Source organism: Podarcis cretensis (genome assembly GCF_951804945.1).
Source record: "Podarcis cretensis genome assembly, chromosome: 14".
NCBI classification, from domain to species: Eukaryota; Metazoa; Chordata; class Lepidosauria; order Squamata; family Lacertidae; genus Podarcis; species Podarcis cretensis.
The window spans coordinates 16,620,698-16,639,397 of NC_137183.1; the positions used below are offsets into that span (position 1 = coordinate 16,620,698).

At 44.3% G+C, this 18,700-nt stretch overlaps 1 protein-coding gene across 1 annotated transcript in view; it reads right to left on the minus strand.

Moving 5' to 3' along the window:
• Nucleotides 1–18,700, minus strand: part of HOMER2 (homer scaffold protein 2) — an 80,079-nt gene that overhangs the window by 22,974 nt on the left and 38,405 nt on the right. The window contains exon 3 of the mRNA XM_079954353.1: nt 5,907–6,038. Coding sequence (XP_079810479.1) covers nt 5,907–6,038 — 132 coding nt within the window. The remainder of the gene's footprint in view (nt 1–5,906; nt 6,039–18,700) is intronic.

Genomic DNA, 18,700 nt, shown 5'->3' on the forward strand with positions numbered 1-18,700 from the left:
TCGGTGAGTCCCCTCTGCGCTATGCTAAACCAGCACAGTGCGGGGACTCGCTGAGCGGCACTGGAAATCGCATCTGTACACACAGATATCGGAAATCACTTCTGCGCATGCCCTGACAGCTTGAGATACATGAGACTGAACATACAAAGCATTTTCGGCATGAAAAGCATGTGCTCTGTCCCTGAACTATGACTCCCTCCCCTTTGGCCATATATGTTTCCAGGGCAGCTTCAGACTCTTGCAGGAGCGCTGACATGGCCAACCCTATCATTAGGCCAAATGAAGCAGCTGCTTCAGATGGCAGGTGCTAAGGGGCAGGGAGTGGAGAAGAAGTACTGGGAGGATTGAACTGCATGTAGCACACAGCCTGCCCTACAGCTCCAAAGCTGGGAGTGGCGGCGATGGACGTTTTCCCATCAGCAGTGCTGGGAATACAGCCATATCTTGCACTATATATATTTAAAGCACATAACAACTTAAACAACTGTGGCTTCCTGCAAAGAATCCTGGGAACCGTAGTTTAAGGGTGGTGAGAGTTGTTAGGAAACCCCGGTTCCCCTCGCAGAGCTGCTATTTTCAGAGTGGTTTAACAAGAGCACCTCTTCCCAGAGAATTCTGGGAACTGTAGCTTCACTAGGGGAATAGGGTTCTACTAACAACTCTCAGCACACTTAAACTACAGTTCCCAGGATTCTTCATAGGAACCCATGATTGATAAAGTGCTAGAATAGTGCTGAAAATCTACAGTGTGGCCTAAGAACCAGTGTGGCATAGCAGAATGTTGGGTTCGGACCTGGGTTCAAGGCAGCCTTTCCTTATAGATATTTCATTACAGAACAAAGACCACTTCTCCAATGCAAGTCAAAATAATTTAATAGAAGCAGAGAAGGTGCATTATGTCTGTGCATGCATTTGCTCTAGAATTCTGCTTTGTGCCTATTTTCTTATGGAGGTGGCATGGGGAATCTTTCAGGGAATTTCAGAAAGGGACCGGTCAAAGGAAAATGCAGAGGATTGAAAGCGTGTGAGCTGCAAGGTACCCATATGGTAAGCTTAGTCCAAGGGGAACAGAGAACAAACTGAGCAAAGGACTATTCTTTGGAACCTGGGAAAAGACTGGGAGGTTCACAGCTGACTGTTTAGTCTCTCACTCTGCCAAATTACATAACCCTAAAATACAGTAGAAAACAACAACAACATTGGCCCCATTCATAAGCCACAATTAATGGTTTATGGTCAATGCTCTGATCTTCTCACCTTTGCTCTTCCCTACTCCTGCCTGGAGGAATGAAAGCATTATGCCTGGCTTAGCGCTATGTTCAAACTGGGGATCCCAGTCTGTCCAGCAACAAAACAAACCATGGTCTGCAGCCAAGGTTTGCTCTAGTTTGTTTGAATGAAATAAACCATGATCCCTGGTTTGGGCGTAACACTAAGCTGGGGACCAGGGTTTCTTTCTTCCACACATTAGTGCAAAGCAGTGAGACAGGTGCATGCATGGTAAACCATTAAATATGGTTTGTTGTGAAGTGTGAACTAGGTCCTTGAGTTGCTTGGTCTTCAATTTGGGCTTCTTTAGGTTCTGTGACACACTTGCAGAGAAAGCAGTATTAGGCTAGACCCTCCACAGACTAAGCCAGTTGAAATTAAGTCCCATTGAACTCAGTGTACTTAATCATCATAACTTGGGTCCCATTAGGGAACCAAGTGGAACTAACCAGGAGTAGATCCAACCCATAGTCTTTACTTGAGGTTCCAATTTTGTCTTTTGGATTTCTTCACATGGATGTTCATCATTGACCTTCTTGCAGAACTGTTCAGGGTACTTGAGGAGAAAGAGTTTCCTTGGAGTAAGCCCCACTGAACTTAGTGGGACCCAATTTTGAATAGACATGTATAGGATTCTGCTGCAGGGCACCCCAGGAACCCCAAACGAAAAGCAACAATCCACAATGGTGCAGACATACTTGGGAAAGTACAAAGGATCCATTTGGAAGAACTAATTCACAGCCTGATTTAGTTTCAGTTATAGAAGCAGGGGTGCAGTGAGGTTGCTTTATCTACATTGCTAATATCAAAGGGAGAAAACTGCTGAGCACAAGCGGGTGGGTGGGTGGGTGGTTAAGTGCCTAATATTTAGATCAAATGCTTTTGGGCGGGGAATAGAGCTCTGCTCTCAAGACAGTTACAAAATTATTGCAGATCGCAAGAACTGGAACAACCACGTATTGAAAATATAGATGGAAAGAATGCTACATTTCAGACTGAACCGGATTTGAAGCATGCTCCATGCACCCGCAGCAAAGTTTCCTATGAACAATGGTTATTTTCCCCAAGGTTCTCTTTGACAGGTGGCAAACTGTAGGACACTGCATTGATTCTTAGGAAGATGTCCACAATTGTAGCAGACTATGCTGAGGATCTGTCAGAAGTAGCTAAATAATGCAACAATGAAACTGTATTTATTTATTTTCCGTACCACCGTTCATCCAAATATCACAGGGTGGGTTACAAAATTAAAAAAAACAAAAATGCATACCATAATAGCAAATGAAAACAACAGCAACCCCACACAGAGAGATTAAAAGTCCATAGATGGTTTAATTAGCCTGTTTTTGCCTGGTGCCTAAAGATATGTAACAAAGGCGGCCGGAGAGCCTTGCCAGGGAGAGCATTCCACAAGCAGGGAGATACAACAGAAAAAGGCCCATTCTCGTGTTGCTGACCTCTGGACCTCTCGTGGAGGTGGTACACGAAGAATTGCCTCCAGTGATGACTTTCAAAGTCCTAAACGGCTTTGGCCGTATATACCTGAAGGAGTGTCTCCACCCCCATCATTCAGCCCAGACACTGAGATCCAGCTCCGAGGGCCTTCTGGTGGTTCCTTCACTGCGAGAAGTGAGGCGACAGGGAACCAGGCAGAGGGCCTTCTCGGTAGTGGCGCCCGCCCTGTGGAACGCCCTCCCATCAGATGTCAAGGAAATAAACTATCTGAGTTGTAGAAGACACCTGAAGGCAGTCCAGTATGGAGAAGTTTTTTAATGTTTGATGTCTTACTGTGTTTTAATTTGTGGGAAGTTGCCCAGAGTGGATGCATGATAATAATAATAATAATAATAATAATAATAATAATAATAATAATAATAATATTGCAGGCTCCGGACCAGTTCATAAGAGGACAGGCAGTCCTTGAGGTATTGCGGCCCTGAGCCATTTAAGGCTTTATAGGTCAGAACCAGCACTTTGAATGGGGCCCGGAAACTAATTGGCAGGCAGTGCAGCCCAGTCCAGGATTGGCAATATACAGTGGTACCTTGGTTTAAGAACAGCTTAGTTTACAAACAACTTGGATTAAGAACGCTGCAAACCCGGAAGTAGGTGTTTTGGTCTGTGAACTTTGCCTTGGATTTAGAACATGTTCCGCTTCCTGCTGAGTGTGTTCCATTTATAAATTGAGCCCCCCGCTGCTATGGGAAAGCACACCTTGGTTTAAGAATGCTTTGGTTTAAGAACGGACTTCCGGAACGGATTAAGTTCGTAAACCAAGGTACCACTGTATACTCAAACCGTATTGCCCTTTTCTGCCTGGCACAGCAAGCCAGATATCTTGGGGGTGGAGTGGGGTCCTCCCATGTGGTCAAAAGGGGACACAAGGTCTGGTGGGAAACTGGCTGGGACTCGGCCAATTGCAGACGGGTCAAGGGGCCAAGTGAGGGCAGAGGCCTGGCTGCAACTGGGACCGCCTCTCCCTTTTAAAGGGTGAGTGGAGTCCGAAGCTCAGCTTCTTGTCGAAGTGGAGCCATTATTGTTGGATTGCCCCTTTTCCCGCCCTGTATATATTCTCTTGTTGTAGGTGGTCCAGCCTAAAGGTGAGCCGCACGTGGACACTGCTATGGAATAATAATTGTTATGTACTGAAGTTCTCACCCTGGGCCAGCAGGGGGATACTGTAGATAGTTATGCAAATAAGGGATTGAAAGTGACGTTCAGTGATTGGATAGTTTTAGAAAGTGGTTACAATTATGTTGTATTGGAGCTCTGTATAAGCAGGCTGACTGAACCCTTCAGTTCTGTTCTGTCCTGGCCTGTGAATAAACAAGAGCTGTTTGAAGAATCGCTGTGTCGGCTGATATGTTCACCCACAACTTAACAATAAAAATAATAAGTTTTTATTTATAGTCTGCCCTTCCTAGTTCAAAAACCGGGCTCAGGGCGGCTAACAACAAATTTAAAACACTTTAAAACACTTAATTATAAAAGCAGCATAAAATACAGTATAAAAACATGAATAACAATAAAAATCAAAAATCAAATACTCAGTCACCAAAAATGGCTGCCATAGGCAGCAACAAAGGAAGTGCTGGAACTCTGTCCCGATGCATATTTGTCACAAAAAAAGGACTGTGGCTCTTCCTCCCGAAAAAGTCCAGAAGTATGAGGAGTCTGACCATGTTTTCATCCGGCTGACAAACACAGCCACCACTTTTCGCTGTTTGAGGCAGCAGCTGGGACTTCTGTTAACATGGTCTCTAATCGAACATCTCATGGCCTATAGCCTTCAAGGCTATGGAGAACAAGATTAATGAGGAAGTTGTGGAATGTTCAAGGGCATCACGTTTAGTGAACTAATACGATCCGGAGACACTAATGGTGAGTAGTTCTTTTTTAAAAATGTCAACTATCTGTCCTGATAAGTGACTCATTTCTAGCCTGGGAAAAATTATTCTGATTCTTTGACAAGAGCACCAGCTCAACAAATAGAGCGCACATTGTGTACACCATTGGGCTATTCATCACCAAGCTACTACTGCTAGTTTAAAAGGGTCTCTAATAGGAAGACTCCCAAAGTAATAAATCATTTCTACGACATCCAATTCGCCTAGATCTACCGGTACCTAGGCTCCATCTGTGTTATACATTTAAAGCAGTATCTGAAAACTTTTGACCGTCACGGCTTCCTCCAAAGTATCCTGGAAGTATAGTTTGTAAGGTATGCTGAGAGTTGTTACGAGACCCCTTAATCCACAACTACTGCACTATTATTGTACTGAGAACACAGCCCCATCTGCACCATACATTGAAATCAGCACCATAAACAGCTATGGCTCCCCCCCAACTCCTGGGAAGTGTAGTTTGTTAAAAGGGGTTTATTGTTGTTAGTAGAACCCTTTTCTGCTTCCCAGAGCTACAGTTTCCAGAGTTCTCTGGGAAGATTGTAAAACCATTCTGGGAATTGTTGGTCTGTAAGGGGAACAACTCTCAGCATCCCTAAAGAAACTACACTTTCCAGGATACTTTGGAGCAAGCCATGGCTGTTAAAGTGGTATGATACCGCTTTAAATGTATAGTGCAGCTGCAGTATTAATGGCTGTATGAGCAAGACTGTACCTCCACTGGCCAAAGGCTAGATCCAGCAGACTGTTCTTACGTTCTTAGATGGGATGTCGTGTTGAAGTGATGAGCAGAACACACAGCTGTTCTGTTGAGCAATGCCTTTGCATTTAGCCTAACACCTAGTTTGGCTTCAAGGCAGGCACAGAAAACTAGGCATAGAAAACCATATGATCAAACACACTCAGAAAATTTCTAGCTTGAACGTTAACACCTCCCACAAACACTGGCCCACTCATTGATTACAGGAGATTAATCGCTTGCAAAGAGCAAAGTTGCTATTAATTAAGACGAAGTGGAAGAAATCCAGTTTCTCTCTCTCTCTCTCTCTCTCTCTCTCACACACACACACACACACACACACACAGAGAGAGAGAGAGAGAGAGAGAGAGAGAGAGAGAGAGAGAGAGAGAAACTACCACAAGATCTATATGTTCCTCCTTTTAATTCATTGAAATTGCAGGAGATTCTACAAAAGCAACAAGAAGTGAAAAAGTAATTCAAACTCAAGTTACCTTTGTTAGCTGCTGTTCAGAAGAAAACCCCAGGCCAAATACAGTGTTTGCGCGGCTATCAGCCCACTGGCCAAACTTCTGTGATGTTTTTGTGAAGGTCATATTAGGTGTGATTGTGCTATTTATAATCACCTGGAGAGAGAGGGGGGGGGGGATGGAAACACAAAACAAAAAGAGGTACACAATTCAGAAAAGAATATCAGGATTACATATTATAGGAGAAACAGCAACTTGCAAAAAAGCTTGCTGTGCAAAAGAAATATTCAGATGAATAACAACAATCAGCATATTGGTACATGGGCTTCAGCTGTATACCATACTGATTTGACTTGTATATATTTATGTTTCTCCTTTAGTTTATTGTCTTGCATCAATCATTAAAAAAAAGAAGAGATAAGAGATATTCATATCCATTGCTAGATTTAAAAATGGAATTCAACTGCAGAGGATTGATCTTCCAATCCTGAGTTCAGTGAACCTACAAGTCAAAATCTTCCAGACAGTCAAAAGGTTGCTTTAACAGCAAGTTCAGACCAGAAGAGCAAGAACTGGACTTAATACCGGCGACTTAATTAAGATGGTGTTATGACAGCCATAACAGTAGTCAGGGATAGGGCACTTCATAACTTTCAGTCTACAAAGGAGACAGACTTATTTTAAAAAAGCAAAAACAAAAACTCAAGAGTCTGGTGGCTCTGATACTACCTAGTTGTAACCCCATACATTAAGGTGTTATTATTCCTCATGTTGCAGGTAGGGGTCGGGGACTGAGGCTATGAGCCGTGTGATTCGCCTAAGGCCGCAAAGTAAGTTCATGGCAGAGGTGACATTTAAGCTCTTAGGTGCTACATTCCAACAGCATTTTCTCTTTTCAAAAGGAAAAACAGGTCAAAGGGTTGCATCCAACGTAGGGGCTAAGTTAAAGTTGCTTAGTGATATACAGTACTTGTTTTGCTGGCATGGTTGTGCAAGAGAATGCAAAAGCAGGCTGCTGGTATCAGAGGTTGCAATTTGTTCTGCAATGAGTTTCTGCTAGGGTACTTGCTGCACTGGATTCCCCTGTGTCACAGCATTAAAACTCACGGGAAAAGAACGCTGGGTGGTGCCCAAGGTGGGCACAATAGAAACATTAAAACACAGGCGGGCCAAATAAAACCAGTGGGAGGGCCCTCACTTTGTTTTCCTCTCTTGCTGAGTGGCAGGCCACTGATGGAGGGAAGGGACTCAATATCTTTAGGCAGCTGCCTGGGCTCACAGTTCCCAGCAAGGCCCACTGCCACCAGCCATCACTTTAAAAAAATCCCCACAATGCCCAGAGAGAGACTGCTCTGAGGTACAGATGTAGGCTGCCCAAGAGTGACACTGCTGTGTAAGCACACTTGAGGGGTGGGGGAACACTGGCAAACACAATCACCTCAGCAAAGGCTGGATCCGGCGCTAGTGAGTAGGGAATAGACCAATGCAGCAGTTGGGCCAGGCAGGCAGGCAGGCAGGCGGACAGGAAAGGAAGATCTTATACTCTCTCTTTCTCCTACAGGCAAAGAAGGAGAAGACCTGGGATGCACGCCAGTTCACGTTTGTTAAGAAGCACATTTGAAATAGTTTGCTTTTGCAGCAGCCGGGATTTAAAAGAGGAATATATTGCACAGGAAGCAGACACCGATAAGTCTCTGTGATTCACGCTAAGCGGCAATTAAGGCAAACTACTGGGGACCCAGCTTGAGCCTGAATGGAGGAAGACGCAGTCTTGCCAATCATATGCTGAACAAAGGAGCTCCATTCTTGTTGCAAAAAATGAGACATAGCAAGAGAACATTGATGGGAGAGAAAAGGAGCTAAATTAGTCCAGGAATGCCTGCAAAACACAGAGCGCTTAGCACACCCACCCAACAACGCTTTTTTACATGTAAAAAAGTTCATCAAACCTAGGAATATGGGGCCACATCACCATCGGACCCAGAATTTGCAAGTCTTTCATGCAATTAAAATAGAGCTTATCTTCTGATCAGGGAAAATGCCAGCTGAAATATCTTTAAAATCTACTACGTTGCCCTTATTTTTAAGGAAATCCATCAAAATCTAAACTTCTGACATGGGTTGCCATATATCCAGATTTTCCTGGACATTAAGCAATTTCAGTCTGGGACACTGTTTCTGAAGGCCAAATCCTGGCTATATCTGGCATTTTCCGGACATATGGCAGCCCTAACTTCAGTGAACACTAAAGAAGTCCTTTTGGTTGACATGTACTGGGTTTTTTATATTTAAATTGTTTGGTTCTTTACCATTATATTTGTGTTATAAATCTTGTCATAGCAATACTTTTTCTGATCCCAACTTGTTCGTTGTCATTGGAGGCAAGATTCATCACTGTTCGCTTTGCCGGTTTGCCAACCCCTGAAATGCCCCATGAATTCAGGGACTGCTAGTTGTTTAACCCGACGACCTCACTTCTCTGCTGTTTCAACACCAGCTTCTTGTCCTTTGCTTTGCAGAAAGGATGAACAATTGCGACTCCTCTTTTTTTTTTTTTTTTTGCCTTAAAGGTAAAGGTAAAGGGACCCCTGATCATTAGGTCCAGTCGTGGCCGACTCTGGGGTTGCAGCGCTCATCTCGCTTTATTGGCCAAGGGAGCCGGCGTACAGCTTCCGGGTCATGTGGCCAGCATGAGTAAGCCACTTCTGGCAACCCAGAGCAGCGCACGGAAACGCCGTTTACCTTCCTGCCAGAGCAGTGCCTATTTATCTACTTGCACTTTGACATGCTTTTGAACTGCTACGTTGGCAGGAGCAGGGACCGAGCAACGGGAGCTCACCCCGTCGCGGGGATTAGAACCACCGACCTTCTGATCGGCAAGTCCTAGGCTCTGTGGTTTAACCCACAGCACCACCCTAGGATTACTTTAAAACAATGCATTTTTAAAACCAGGTATCTCTACCTATGAAAAGCTGAAGCAGTGTGTGAGATGAAGCCAGACAACTGCTAGATTTTATATGAGGGATGAGGGATAGATTACCCATTGTTCTGAAACCTCATGCAGCCTAATCTAATTAAGACTGCAACATCCTCCTACACTCCAACATTAGACAGTGACTAAATGCAGACTTGGTGGCTTCAACACCAAGCCCAGACTCTACCCTGTTTTTGCTTAATATCCAGACTGGTAAAGACCTCTCACTGCTTTACTTCCTTTTGGTTAGTCCAAATAACAAGCATTGCCCAACTGTGGACCATACATATTGGCTATCAAAATGGATATGCAGATTAATATTTTTATTCATGGCTGACAGAGGGTACCAATAGATTTCTTTGACAGCAACTAGCGGGGTAGGTTGGCATTCCAGGAGGATCCAGTCATTTGCAAATCCAGACTGCAAATGACAGTAAAGTAGAATCCCTTTATCGCACCCACTCAGGGGCTTAATACGTTTGATAAATGAGGTCATTATTCTGCACGGTGCTTATTAGATTTACACTTCCTTCTTCCGTTCTCCAGTTTCATCACAGATTACATTAGTGCTCAGGGAACTCTTAAAGCATATTGGAGCAGCTATTGTTGACTAGATTGCTTGGCTTTTTTTGCCTTGTTATCTACCAGGACTGGAAATTCAATGCATAGACAATCCTGCTCATCCCAATAGTTTAAAAGTTCCTTTGCATATAGTTTCTGGTTTCATAGGCCTCATAAACTGGTAGGCCACTAAAACCCTAAGTAGAGCCCGCAGGATCAGGCCAATGGGCCATCTAGTGCAGCACTGTGTTCTCACAGTGGCCAATCGGATACCTATAGGGACCCCACCAGGGTTAAGGCAGCTGCCTCAGGCGGCAGAACTCCAAGAGGCAGGGTCCTTGCCAATTCTGCCACAAGATCTCGCTAGAACCTGCCGCTGCCATCACCCCTTTGCGGGCAACACCACACAACCCTGCGAGGGTAGACTTTGGTCAGGAGAAGTGGGGCAGCACTTTCCTGTTTCACCTCAGGTAACAAAATGGGATGCCGCCGCCCCCCCCCCCCGGACCCCATCATACACATCTCCTTTGCTAGAGTAGGCAAACAAGAGATGCTGGCATAAGACAGCTTTATAGATTCCCAAAAAACCCCACCAATTATCCCACCTTTCCCTCCCACTACAAGAATATGCATAGTACATTATAACTTTAGGTGAACATAAACAACACATAAATGTATTTTTATGTATTTTAAAATGTGTTTCTCTTTCCTCTTGGTTTTAATGTATCTATGTGGTGGTACATTGTCTGTTTGGTTGTAAGTTGCTTTGGGTTGCCCTGGACTAGACAAAATGACAGGTTAATCAATCAATCAATCAATCAATCAATCAATCAATCAATCAGTCCACCAAATTCCAATGGCTCTTATCCCTTTTGCCTTTGTTCCCTTATGCCTATCTTTCTATATTGTCAAATATTTAGCAAGGACTATGTTCCACAGGTGGCGCTGTGGGTTAAACCACAGAGCCTAGGACTTGCCGATCAGAAGGTCGGCGGCTCGAATCCCCATGACGGGGTGAGCTCCCGTTGCTCGGTCCCTGCTCCTGCCAACCTAGCAGTTCGAAAGCACGTCAAAGTGCAAGTAGATAAATAGGTACCGCTCCGGCGGGAAGGTAAACAGCGTTTCTGTGCGCTGCTCTGTTTCGCCGGAAGTGGCTTAGTCATGCTGGCCACATGACCCGAAAGCTGTACACTGGCTCCCTCGGCCAATAAAGCGAGATGAGCGCCGCAACCCCAGAGTCGGTCACGACTGGACCTAACGGTCAGGGGTCTGTTTACCTTTACCTTTATTTTCCACTTAACGTCTTAGGAAATGCAGCATTACAAATTATGTCAAAGAAATGGCAGCAAAGTTACTTGTGTGGGAGTTTACGTGCCTTTGACGCAGGGTGCCAGGGAAGGTGCCATGGCTCACTGGAAAAGCATCTGCTCTGCATGCAGGATCAATCCCCAAAATTTCCAGGTAGGGGTGAGAATGTCTCCTCTCCAAAATGCTGGATTGCCACTGCCAGTCGCAGTAAACAATACTGAACTAGATGGGTCTTAACTTGGTACAAGGCAGGTGCCTAGGTTCATATGAAGAATTCAAGAACACTTGCAGATATTACCTGGTCCAATATCTCTCAGTATTCTCAATGAGAAGACAGAGTTGTGAATGCCTGGGCCTTTAGGGGCTGCTTCTTTTTACTTTTAGCATGACAGCGGGAGGTTAGCCAGTGAAACCTCTCCTGTTACTAGCGCTGTGGCAGAAGAAATTGGTAAGCTTCTCCCTTGAGGAGACCTCAGTTGCTAAAGAAATGGGAAGAACTTTATTTAGACTAGCAGCTAGCAACCCCTTACAGATGGGTTGATTTTTAAATCAGACATTTCAATCACAACTTACGTCACTGCATTCAATGCAACGCTCTTTGGGGTTTTTCTTCATTTGCCCTTTAGGCACTTGGCATAACCATATCAGCCAAATAATTCCATGGCTTATTTTTAAATATGTTAACTAATAATAACTGAAGTTGCCATTATCTGTGTGTTTTAGCATGGTAAAAGTAAGCAAATACTGTCGCATTTTATCTGTCTAGTTACCGATTTGCTCCTCTGTAAGCTGCTTTAGGGCAAGAAGAAAGCAGGAAGTTTAACCTATCAAGAGTCCTTTGGCACATTAAAAGGCAAGCAAATTTATTGTGGCATTAGCGTTCATGGTTGCAGCCTATTTTAAGGCACCACAGGAATCTCATTTTCGCCCCAACGTAGTGACATGGCTGCTCTCCAGAAATTTAGCAGGATGTCACTTTGCCTTTGGTAAGGCAAGCAGATGCTTGTGTCACAGAACCAGAGTTGCATCCTATGCCAGGGGAGTGAGTGAGGCAAAGCTAGCCGTATCTCCTCCTGATTTCCTCCCATCACCCTTAACCCTTTGCAGCTGGGGTATTGCCAGTACAGTGGTACCTCGGGTTACAGACGCTTCAGGTTACAGGCTCTGCTAACCCAGAAATAGTACCTCGGGTTAAGAACTTTGCTTCAGGATGAGAACAGAAATCATGCGGCGGCAGCGGGAGGCCCCATTAGCTAAAGTGGTACCTCAGGTTAAGAACAGTTTCAGGATAAGAACGGACCTCCAGAACGAATTAAGTTCTTAACCCGAGGTACCACTGTACAATCTTATACCACCACTAGGCAGAACAAAATGTTAGAATATGGTGCAAGACGCTTTACGCACAATGCTTTTTCAAGGCAACTGAAATATTTACTGGGGTTGGGTGGATGTTGTCCACTATTAAGGCAGTAAAGGTAAAGGACCCCTGGACGGTTGAGTCCAGTAAAAGGTGACTATGGGGTGTGGCACTCATCTAGCTTTCAGGCCAAGGGAGTCGGTGTTTGTTCGCAGACAGCTTTCCGGGTCATGTGACCAGCATGACTAAACCACTTCTGGTGCAACGGAACACCATGACAGAAACCAGGGCACACGGAAACGCCATTTACCTTCCCGGCACAGCAGTACTATTTATCTACTTCCACTGGTGTGCTTTTGAACTGCTACAGTGGTACCTCGGGTTAAGTACTTAATTCGTTCCGGAGGTCCGTACTTAACCTGAAACTGTTCTTAAACCTGAAGCGTATGTAACCCGAGGTACCACTGTATCTTGGCAGGAGGTGGGACAGAGCAACGGGAGCTCACCCCATCACAGGGAATCGAACCGCCGACCTTCTGATTGGCAAGCCCAAGAGGCTCAGTGGTTTAGACCACAGCGTCACCTGGGTCACTATTCAGCATCTGCAAAGTCGCATGACAGACTAGGCTTTTAATAGAAGTACATAAAGACTAGCCTGCTGGATCAGGTCAATAGCCCATCCAGTCCAGAATCCTGTTCTCACAGTGGTCAACCAGATGCCTGTGGGAGACCTGGGAGCAGAACATGAGCACAAGAGCCAACTCCCCTCCTGTGGTTTCCAACAACTAGTATTCGGAAGCACTGCTTCCTCCAACTGTGGATGCAGAATATAGTTATCATGGCCCTCTCCTGCTTTTTTAAAAGCCCTCCAGTGGTGGTGATCACTGCCTCCCCGTGAGAGAGAGTTCCATCGTGTGACTGCGTTGCATGAAGGAGTATTTTCTTTTATTTGCCCCAACCCTTCCAAAATTCAACTTCATTAGATGTCCTCTACAACCCTTTCCACTTTTCTCCAGCAAGTGACAGGATGTTTGTAACATTCCAGTGGAAAACACTGCTGGAGAGGCAATGTACAGGAAAAGCATAAGGCAGTGGAAAGGTTAAGTAATTCTTCATCCTCCACCACCAACCCCACCATCTTGCAGCAGCCACGGAGACTCACATGCCTAGACTTTAGCATTCACCTGCTGCCAGTTTTCTACTGGGCTACGTTCAAGACCATATACAGCTCAGTACTGGGTTACTTGACACTAGGGCTGGGTGATATCTGGTTTTCAACATCGTGATATATCACCAGCTAAACATCGCAATATACTGATATATTACAATGTCTGAAATAAGGGTGGAGCTATGCAGAGGCATTGGCTGGCCTCTTGGGTATCGTGATTTTTGCATAGTGTGTGTGTGTGTGTGTGTGTGTGTGTGTGTGTGCGCGCGTGCACACACACACACACACACACACACAATTTGCAATATATTGCCAGGTCAAAAAAATATGAAACCAGTATCACAATATGGACTTCAAACCGGTTTTGGGTGATCTATTGCCCGGCCCTACTTGAAACATCATCTTATCCTTTAGGCCACCATTTTCTGCAACAGACTCCAGAGCAGCATTTGAATTTTTGCACCTGGCTATCAGCCACTTGCAAACCAAGTGGAGATACCTGGGCGCCAGAATGGCGCATGATGTCTTCACCATTTGGAGGTGCATGCCTGGGGATCATTGGATGTTGACTGTTTTCAGCAGTCAGAACGAATTTCAGGAACCAAAAAGTTGTACTGAAAAGTACGACTTTAGAGCCATATGGCCCCCAAATGGCAACAAGGTATTCTGTTTTTGCGACTAGACTATAACCTTGGTTTAAGGAGTCATTTGGCGCCTAGCTTATATATCTGAGTTTCTAACACTGCTGCAGAGTGACTCCAGACATTTTTGTTTTGACAAGTTCTTCTCCTTGGATGAAAGGGAGTTCATTTTGTACTGTTTTCAAACTATTTTAGCTGTTTCTATGATATGTCTGTAAACTGCCTTGAGACATACATAAAAGGTGATTTATAAACTAATAAAATTAACAAACCATAGCCATCTTCTAAAACGTAGCGCCACCCTGCATGGTTCTCATTTCCATTTGGATATCTGAACACGTTCCTCTTCTCTTCTCTCTCCCTTTTTTAAAATGATTCAAAGCATGCACAAATCCAGCCACTGATCTCCTGCGCAAATGGACCTCAGGTACTCACAGGAGGAACAGAAGCATCTAAATCGAATTAATAAAAATATGTTTTGCAAGGCAGCAGGCAAACACCTGAAAGCAGCTTCACTTGCACAGTTGCTTACAGACTTCGCAAACATGCTCTTACAAAACACCCAGAGATACCTTAAATTACCTTCCCATGAGGCAGAGACAGAAGCTTTAAATGTTTTCCTGTGGGTCGTGGTAAGAAAAAAAAAATCACAGCAGGAGGAACAAATTTAGCAAATTAAAAAAGAAAAAGAAAAAACAAGGAGGGAGGATAATCAACACCCATTCTTGTAATTATAAGAAACAGAAATAGAATGGTTAAAATTAAGTGAATGTTTAAACCCAACCAAGAGTTGGGGTTTGTGAGGGATTGGGGGGAATTTATTCAGGGAGAGAAAACATGGAAGGGGCTACAGACCAGAGTCTGGTGATGCAGGAGCTTCTCTCTGATGGACTACAGGGGTCAGCAAACTTTTTTAGCAGGGGGACGGTCCACTGTCCCTCAGACCTTGGGGAGGCGGCGAAATATATATATATATATATATATATATATATATATATATATATATATATATATATTTAGAGGGGGGAATGAACAAATTCCTATGCCCCACAAATAACCCAGAGATGCATTTTAAATAAAAGCACACATTCTACTCATGTAAAAACACGCTGATTCCTGGACCGTCTGTGGGCCAGATTTAGAAGGTGACTGGGCCAGATCCGGCCCCCGGACCTTAGTTTGCCTACACACGGGCTACAGAGTCAGCTAGCCACAGAGAGGGGAGGAACAGCACTTTGGGTGGTGGTGATGGGGAGAATAAAAGGTACAGTTTCTGAGGGAGAAGGTTAGCTGGGGGTGGATTTAAGATAACGCTGGATTTGAGAAGAGGGAAAGGATTTGATTTGAGATGTTGGAGAGGTTTCAGGTTGGGAGATAGAGGGTAAGATGGGGAGAACTGATTCCGAGTTAAGTTAAACATCCACAGTGTGGAGACTATCCATAGCGAGAGTACAGAGCCTCTCAGCTTGGATAGGGAGATCAGGTTGAGGTCCTGGGAAAGGTATACAGACAGGAGTGCCCTGGGAGGGCTGTGACTGAACCAGGAGAGGTAGATCTTGTGTGAATTCAGGCTACCTGGGTGTCAGTATAGCCAGGAGGGGAGAGTTCTCTTAGGTACTGAAGACTCCCAACCCAGTAACAAGAAGATCCCCTCGCTCATGAACCAAGGTATTAACCAGTGAAGGAAGCGGTATGGTGCTGAAAGTATTTAATTGTAATATCTAAGTAACAGAAACTGAGTTGAGCATCTATTCTAGAAACCTGAACATCCACCACCTGAAGTGCAACAACTGATTTTTAGTAACTGAAGTTGAAGAAGAGCTGTGCCTGTAGTGTTGTGTTTAAGCCTGAAACATCCTAGAGTTAAAGCAAACCAGCTAACTTCTACCTGAAAGAACACATTTCCTGACCCATTTTGTTTCATAAACCTTTTTTGTTCAATAAAACTTTTGATTATTTTCTGCCTGAGACTCTGATCATTAAGTTTTCCCTCACACAAGTCCCCCACTAGGATAATCTGTGGTAAATTGTAGAAATTCATGTAATTGGCATACCGTGAGGTGGGTGCACTATTATTAATTGGGGGCAGTTAGCGGGAGTGGATCGGCTGCATTATTTACAGGTGGCATTAAGTGGTTGGGTCCGCTACAAGGTGTATTAATGAAAAGTTTTCATTTTTGGATCATTAGAGTGACTGGGTGGCTTGGAAATTAAGCTTTAAGGGGAGTTCAGGGAGAGTATACCTTGAGACCTACTTTCAGAGTCCCGTATGAAGTCTTTCCCCCCCCCACTTCAGACTTGTGTATTGAATTTGCACAAAACATAAACATTAAATTGTTGTTCAGCATCACAACTTGCATTACATATTTGCTGTAACAAAACAATACATGGGTGCCCTTATTTCGGCTTTAGACAAATCAGTTATTTAGATAACCTCTCCAAAGATCTTTTTGAGTAGTGGGCAATGGGAAATCTCTTCCATGTTCATTGACAAAAGTAATAAATGGATGCCACACCATGTCAGACTTGTCGCTTTTGGAAGTTCCTTGTACAACCCTAGGTACTGAAGACTCCCAACCCAGATTCATGGGTATTTCTGACTGATTTCCCCACTGCTGGGTTATCACCAGGCAGGCTGCAGTCAGAAGAAAACCCATTAATTCCTTATGACCCTGAAGACAACTTGAGCTAAGGTCCAGTGTACTAAGGAGTACTAATGCTTAAGCTGCATGACTTGTTTAGTGATCATAGAATCATAGAATCATAGAGTTGGAAGAGAGCACAAGGGCCATCAAGTCCAACCCCCTGCCAAGCAGGAAACACCATCAGAGCACTCCTGACATATGGTTGTCAAGTCTCTGCTTAAAGACCTCCAAAGAAGGAGACTCCACCACACTCCTTGGCAGCAAATTCCACTGTCGAACAGCTCTTACTGTCAGGAAGTTCTTCCTAATGTTCTTCTATTCCACTAGTTCTTCCTAATGTTCTTCTATTCCACTGCAAATTCCACTGTCGAACAGCTCTTACTGTCAGGAAGTTCTTCCTAATGTTCTTCTATTCCACTAGTTCTTCCTAATGTTCTTCTATTCCACTGCAAATTCCACTGTCGAACAGCTCTTACTGTCAGGAAGTTCTTCCTAATGTTCTTCTACTGTCAGGAAGTTCTTCCTAATGATAACGGAAATAACTGTGAAGACAGTGGTCCAGAGTTTTTGTAAAAGAATACATTCTTTTATCCAGGGTTCCCATACCATTTCCAGCACAGAGGGGGCAGCCAGTGGTTTATTTTAGCTAGCCATATCAGTATCCAGTACCAACAGAAGATGATTTTGAGGGAGGCTTCCAGAAGGCATGCAGATACCCTCTTTAAGTGGGGAGCTTTGCCAGATGGTGTCCCACCTGTTGGGCCTCTGTCTTTACTCCTACCTTTTCCTCTCACATTTGCCTTAAACCAGGCACCCCCATACTCGGCCCTCCAGATGTTTTGGGACTACAATTCCCATCATCCCTGACCACTGATCCTGTTAGATAGGGATGATGGGAGTTGTAGTCCCAAAACATCTGGAGGGCCGAATTTGGGGATGCCTGCCTTAAACCTTTAGAATTTCCCATACTATGCTCCAATATTACAATAAAGTGGTACCTCGGGTTACATACGCTTCAGGTTACAGATTCCGCTAACCCAGAAACAGTACCTCGGGTTAAGAACTTTGCTTCAGGATGAAAACAGAAATAGTGTGGTGGTGGCGCAGCGGCAGCAGGAGGCCCCATTAGCTAAAGTGGTGCTTTGGGTAAGAATAGTTTCAGGTTAAGAACGGACCTCCTGAACGAATTAAGTACTTAACCCGAGGTACCAGCGTATAAACTAGGAAGGCTGCCCCTTTCAATTCAGAGTTTGAGTTACAGCACAGAGACCCAAATGCAGTGAGGGGGTTGTAATCCTTCCCCTTTATGCTCCAGGTAGAATACAAAAGAGTAGCCTTGAAATGCTCCGAACCGTGACTTGTGTGCAACCCTCCCCCCAGCTCTTCCAGCATCGTTCCCCTAGAGATTGTGCCCTCCCCACTGTTGAGAAGACCTCAAATTCTATACAGCTCCTTTGACTCCCAATCACTGAACTGATGGCGCTTATCTACCAGTCTAGAATGGGAGTCAGGGGTGAGGAAGCCAGGGTTAAAACTTTATGCCGCTCTTTCAACTAGGTCTGAAAAGAGGTCCTCATGGCATCAGAACGCTGGATGAAAATCCATGTACTTTTTCCAAAACCAGTACCATGCCGTTACAGAATAATAATAAAAAAACCCAAGAAACACAAAACTTTGCTGAATAGGCTTAATGAGCATAAACCAATGTCAAAGTGGCGCTCCACCTTCTTGCCACCACTCGACTGGTGACAGCTGCCAAACACTTTGCGACCATCTATTTATATCCGGGGTCTGGGCACACCTACCCTTTGATTATCAAAGCATATGCCCTACAAAGAATGCCAGACATGAAACCTGGGATTATAAATCAGTTGGAGGCTTGGCAGCCTCTTTAAAAAAATGCACAAGATATTAAACAAAAATTCTGGTTTGTTCTGAACAGATAATATTGGTTCTGCTCTCAATTGTGGCTTCCAAAATGTGGATAAACGGAGAGCCCCCTATAACAATACTCATAGTTTCGTATGCAATGAAACATATGCAGATTTAATCTTTATTTATTATGTGCCACCTTTTGGGGTTTACATTGAATTGATCAACCAAGAGTCCCTTAATCAGATGGCAGCTCTAGCCCTTTCGGTCCACATCTGCACTATACATTTAA